Raw genomic sequence first — 5,414 nt, 5'->3', positions numbered from 1 at the left:
CAGTAGGACTTATAATTTATTTCTCTGTTTAAATTTGTTTCTATAAAAATGTTATTTCATATTTAAAGTTTCCTCGGGTATCGTCTTTCTTCTTCATATAGTCTAACGTTTAGTTACAAATATTTTTTGTTAGAGTAACGTATTCACCGCTTCATTTTTCTGTAGACTATCGCGCTTTCTTTTTTTCGCTAAAAAAAATATATCGGCGGTGAAAAACTGCTTCTTCTAAATATTGTAAACGTTTAAGTTTCGATACCGACGTTATTAAAACCACAGTAAAATACACACACATGCGATCATATCGACTTTTACGCGTGTACTAAGGGGCAGGTATCAACTTGTAAATCCGCTCTGCAATCCGCCATACGCTGTGACTCACGACGCACACTTAAAGAAGAAATTTATTTTATTGGGCGTATAGTTAGAAATGGAGTCATAATAATAAGAAAGTAAACTAAACTATAATAAATAAAAAGAATTCCAACGCCACTGATTTATTTCGGTCAACTATTAAGTAACTGGACACACATTTAATTTTCATAAATGAATCTCTTCCACCGCTCGGCGCATTGCACGCGCGGGCGCGGCGACCGCAATGTGTGCGCCTCTCTCCAGGCGCGGCGCTCTTCCTGCTCCAGGTTTGACGTTCCCAACTTCTTCCCGTTGAGCCGGATGTTGATCCGCCTCTGTCGGCGGCCGTCCAAGCGCGTGTCCCCCCGCACGCTGTCCGTGTACACGGTCTCGTAGTCTTCAGACTCGGTGTCGTTCGCAGAATCTGCGTCCCCTTTAGATTCATTTTTTTGCTTTTTGTTCAAGTTAAATAGTCTTTTGAAGAATCCTTCCTTAGCAGGTTTCTAAAATCGTAACAGAATATTACATTTTACGAAGAAAATCTATTATACAATATAAACACGCCATGTCTAAAAATTTTACTTATACTATATATTTCACCATTAATCTGAATAAAGTGTAAAAATGGCGGAGAAGATATCAATTCAGAAGATTAATTATTCGTTCATTTATTTAATTCTATTGCGATTCTATAAAACCGATGATCTTGATGTCAGTGTATCTCCGAGCCAAAAGCTTCAATCATTTACCAACATTAACGTCTATTTTTTAGACGCTCTTAAAACTACAAAGGTTGTCAATACTGATAAAAAGACAACATTCACCAAAACCCTACAAGGAAATACATAAATATTTGATTCTTCGACTCTGCAATTATGAATGATTAAAATATTTGAGCCACTCGTTCGGTGGCACAAAAACAAACCGCGCCGCGCTGTCCCAGTGTGAAATCGTCGATTGTTAACGCAATGCCACAAACTGACAAGAAATTATCATGAAGAGAAACATCGCCATAAGAACAGCCAGCGGAAAGGACAATCCTATGGCTATGTCAAGAGTGATCGAATAAGGAAAAAAACAGTGCCGTCTAGGGACGCCAGAAAGAAGCGAAGCTTTATAAGATATAGCGGAGGATCTCCAAATTATGATATATTACTAGTACTCTGGCGGTACGCGAGAACTTGCCGTTGCGGAGTGACTGCCGATAAGTAAAACTAAGGACAACTTTATAGGATAGACCTAGAACATGCGATTAAAAACGGTATACAACAGCACAGTACATAAGTAAGCATTTAAAAAAAAACTACTAAATTTTCCGAAACGACCCCATGCTCTCGTTTTTCGTTTTGTACAGTTTCGGTTGTCGTAGGTAATTGTAGTTAAACGATTGATGGTGGACGATTATTATTTTTACAGTACCTTCGTAATTACGAGATAAATATAAACAAATTGAAGGTACGAAAATTTAATCTACTCTTATATTGCTATTATTTGTGTCTGATTTTTATGTTATTCGAGTATTCGGGTGACGGACGCAGTGTGAAGCCTGACCGTTCGTGTGGCTATATTCCTGAACCGATATGACTCGGCGACAATCAACCGTAGAGCATACTCTCGTCTCAAAGGCCGCATCTCTTGATCCCTGGTATTGCGAGTGTCCATGAGCGGTTGGTTTTTATGTTCGGTGAGCTACTTGCCCGTTTTTCCCCTCTAAAAGAAAAAAGTAATTTTTACCTTTACGTTACGTGTAGGTGTGATTTCAGCTTCGTAGCTGTCATCACTGTATGATAGATCCGTGTCATCAGAAGCGCCTTTGAAACCTTTATTTTCTTCCAACCTATAAAGCTCTCTATTATTTGGTATTTGCATATTATACGCTTGTATTTTTCTTGAGTCTTTTGTCAACCTGGTCGGGATTTGATCTTCTGATTGAGAACTCGATTCGGTATACCTCGTCTGGACAATGGCGTTAGTCCTGCGAGGAGTTAACGAAGCATCGATTTCTTTATCCGTCTTGTTCGTGTCGGCGCTGCGAACTATTTGTATATCCTGCAAATGAGATCCTGCAGAACCGTCAGACCTGAATGCTTGACACTCGCTCGTCGAATTTTTGTCAGGATAATCAATATTTAGTGCTACAGATTTATAGATTTCTTTTATAAGATCGTCAGTTTCATTAATCTTCTTTGATGTCAAGTCTCCCTCAGTATTGGTGGCGATTGAATTTGCTCTCCTTTCCGTGCTCTTTCTAACACTACACGCGCATACATGACGACCTGGAAACGAGGAAACTACAAAGGGTAGATTTTGTACGTACTTCATGTGTTGGTGCGGAAGGCCTGTATAATATATGTGGCCTGACGGTATTTGGGGATATGGTGCGAAGTGTGGATAACCATGTTTCGACGTTGCCTCATTGTAGGAAAAACTGTTCATAAGAGTCGAAGTACCCTGCACATTGTTTTGTGACGATCCTTTTTGTACAACAGCATCTTTCCTAACCTTATTCTCTAAAGATCTTCTTATTTCTGTGTTAGTTTTAACTTCCCTTAACACAGTTTGTAGTATATTTTTAATTTGATTTAGCATTTCAGTAGTTTGATTGTTGATTAAGTCTCCGTCTAGTTGAACACTCTTTGATTTGTTAGTCATCGGACTGAGTTCCATCTTATTAGAATGTGGGGTTTCAGATTCTCTTTTTAACGAATTTTGACGCACGTAGACTTGCCCACAGTTAACGGAATCACTTCGAGATTTATTTCTGTTTAGTAACTGAGGATGTCGCTTTATCTTTGAATGTTTATCTTTTGTTAAACATGCTGCTTGGTCGGTCCGGTAATAATTTACAATAACTGGATTTATTTCGTTCTTATTATGAGTAGGCCATCGCTCATCAATATTTTTAAATGTATTTGTATCAGCTTTAATCTTTTTGTTGTGTTCTGTTTTTTTAGCATATTCTTTGACAGGGACCATATCATATAAGTCTGTATTGTAAAAGCAATTATTTTCAATGCGGTCCCTAAATGTGTTAGTTGGAATCGGTTCAAACATTAGACTTTTTGGCATATAATCATCAATATTTTGAAATTTGCCGTGACAGCAGGACCAAACAGCGGAGTTATTGATTTTACGTTTGAGTGGAAAATCTCTACAAACCGGCTTATTTATATGGCTGGTGTCCGAAAATTCATCAGTTTGGTAAGTTGAATTGTATTGCTTATTTATCACATTAGAAAAGTATTTTTTTATGTTGTCTGGTTTATTTTGCGATTCCTTATTTAATAAACCTGTAAGGTTCTTGCTAAACGGTGAGCATGGTGTTTGAGTGTAATAAACTAAATGTGTTCTCGGACAGTCTTTCGCGTCGATACTTTTCTTTGCTTTTCGTCTTCTTACCATATCTTTACCTCGTTCTAGAGGCCTGCAATGTTGACCTTCATCATTAGATTGATGACATGAAATGTAACATCGTTCGGTGTTTGATGGTGGGGTGCTAAGGAATGTCCTTTCTGAGGAGGTATCCTTAAAGTGATGCTCGTTACAACATTGTAAACAGTACTGTGATGTGACTTTGAACGGATGTCTTCTAGATGGTCCACATGTTCTGCTTATGTAAACGGGTGTGGGTTCTTTTTTTGGACAGGATAAATCGCAGCTTTGTTGAGGATTACTCTCGTGGGTTTCGCTTGCCTGACGCAATTGTTTCTCCAGATCATTGATTTTTTTTTGGAGGTCGGTTACGTCAATCGGTATGCACGAAATGATTTTCACTTCGGTTTGTGACGGTGTGTTTCCTAAACAAAGTATATGTGTTAGATCTTTTTTATATTCTACGTAACATGCAATTATTATCAATATAGCAACAAAGCTCACCTAAATTAAACGCAACTCTCCGTAAAAAATTTTCCACTCCCTTGAAACGTTGTTTGCATGTTGCTAATACTTCTTCTTTACTCATTCTTATATTAATTTACTTTAAAAAAAATCTAAAAGGTTACTTACATCTGAGTTCTACTCTTTCACTTTATTTATATTTGGTATTTTTAGTACATATAGAATACAAATAATTTTACTTAGTTTCTAAATGAAAAACAATTTTTGCCAAATGTTAGTTCCGTCGTTACATTTCAATAGTGATTAGTATTTTCTTCTTTTTTGATAGATGGATGTCAGAATTAAATCTAAAGTACCATTCGCAACTGTATCGTATCCATAGATATAATATCCCACTTCGTATCGGGCAATACGTTAAGGGAGACACGATATTTTGCAGTGTTAAAGTTATATAAGTACACCCTTAATTTACTTTTTAACTTACCTTCTCGAGTTAGTTGTAATGTTTGAGTACTTTTGTTGCGTCTCTTTGTATAATTTATTGCAATAAAAAAATATGAAATATTGATTTAAAAGATTGGCATGAGTTTTTTACCGCTTCTTCTCGTCCAATTTCAATCTTACGTTGCACCAGGCACTGCAGATCATTAGGGCCAACAGCTATTACAGAAATAGGCCGTCCTAGTCCTAGTACTAGGAACCGATACTATTTCTGCTAACCGATTGCCTTGGAGTGTCTTAGATTTAGCCCAGAAATCATTCCAACGTCTCTAACATAAGGCGCTTCAGGTATGGTACTAAATCACAATGCTACTACTTTTAAAGAACAAATGTTTATATCTTTTGCGGTTTTGGCAAGCGTGTCGACATATTCATTCCCGACAATCCCCCGGATGTCCAACAAAATTAAACTAAGATCTTGATTAATCAAAGAGTTCAGGCAACTTCTTAAATTATTTATATAAATTAAGTGATTAACAGATGAATGTATGCGTTTGATTTTTAGGGTTTGGAAGGCGCTCATAGAATCATATAATATTTAAAAAAACTATCTCACTGCAGTAGTTTCATTTTAATGTGTTCTAAGGCATAAATAATACTTAGAATCTCATCCGAAAATACAGAGAAGTAATTTTTACACTTCGAAACTTCCCTATAATCAAAAGGAGTCATAATTTGCAAAACTAGTCCTATCTTTAGTTTTAGAGCCATCTGTATACAATTTA

The 5,414-nt window shown here is 36.7% G+C and overlaps 1 protein-coding gene across 2 annotated transcripts; it reads right to left on the bottom strand.

Moving 5' to 3' along the window:
- Positions 1-478: 478 nt before the first annotated feature.
- Positions 479-4,472, bottom strand: LOC126965603 (uncharacterized). 2 transcript variants are annotated; one of them, XM_050809254.1, is made up of 3 exons: positions 4,228-4,472; positions 2,086-4,148; positions 479-854 (listed from the first exon to the last, which is right to left on the bottom strand). In XM_050809254.1, exons 1-3 carry the CDS (start codon positions 4,310-4,312, stop codon positions 531-533), a joined length of 2,472 nt encoding a protein of 823 aa, XP_050665211.1. In that variant the 5' UTR covers positions 4,313-4,472; the 3' UTR covers positions 479-530. The 2 variants fall into 2 exon arrangements, with proteins under 2 accessions (XP_050665211.1, XP_050665221.1); XM_050809264.1 differs by having other exon boundaries at positions 2,086-3,775; positions 4,357-4,398.
- Between the last annotated feature and the right edge of the window lie 942 nt (positions 4,473-5,414).

Source organism: Leptidea sinapis, chromosome 1, assembly GCF_905404315.1.
Source record: "Leptidea sinapis chromosome 1, ilLepSina1.1, whole genome shotgun sequence".
Classification (NCBI taxonomy): domain Eukaryota; kingdom Metazoa; phylum Arthropoda; class Insecta; order Lepidoptera; family Pieridae; genus Leptidea; species Leptidea sinapis.
The sequence above is the reverse complement of the archived record's forward strand: the minus strand, read 5'-3'. Positions and strand labels throughout refer to the sequence as shown.

Bases quoted from the DNA above. Each gene is read 5' to 3' on its own strand.
- LOC126965603 (XM_050809254.1), bottom strand. From the start codon at position 4,312: ATGAGTAAAGAAGAAGTATTAGCAACATGCAAACAACGTTTCAAGGGA. The intron at 4,149-4,227 runs GTGAGCTTTGTT...TACTTTGTTTAG, and splicing joins GAGAGTTGCGTTTAATTTAG to GAAACACACCGTCACAAACC. The intron at 855-2,085 runs GTAAAAATTACT...TTACGATTTTAG, and splicing joins CACCTACACGTAACGTAAAG to AAACCTGCTAAGGAAGGATT.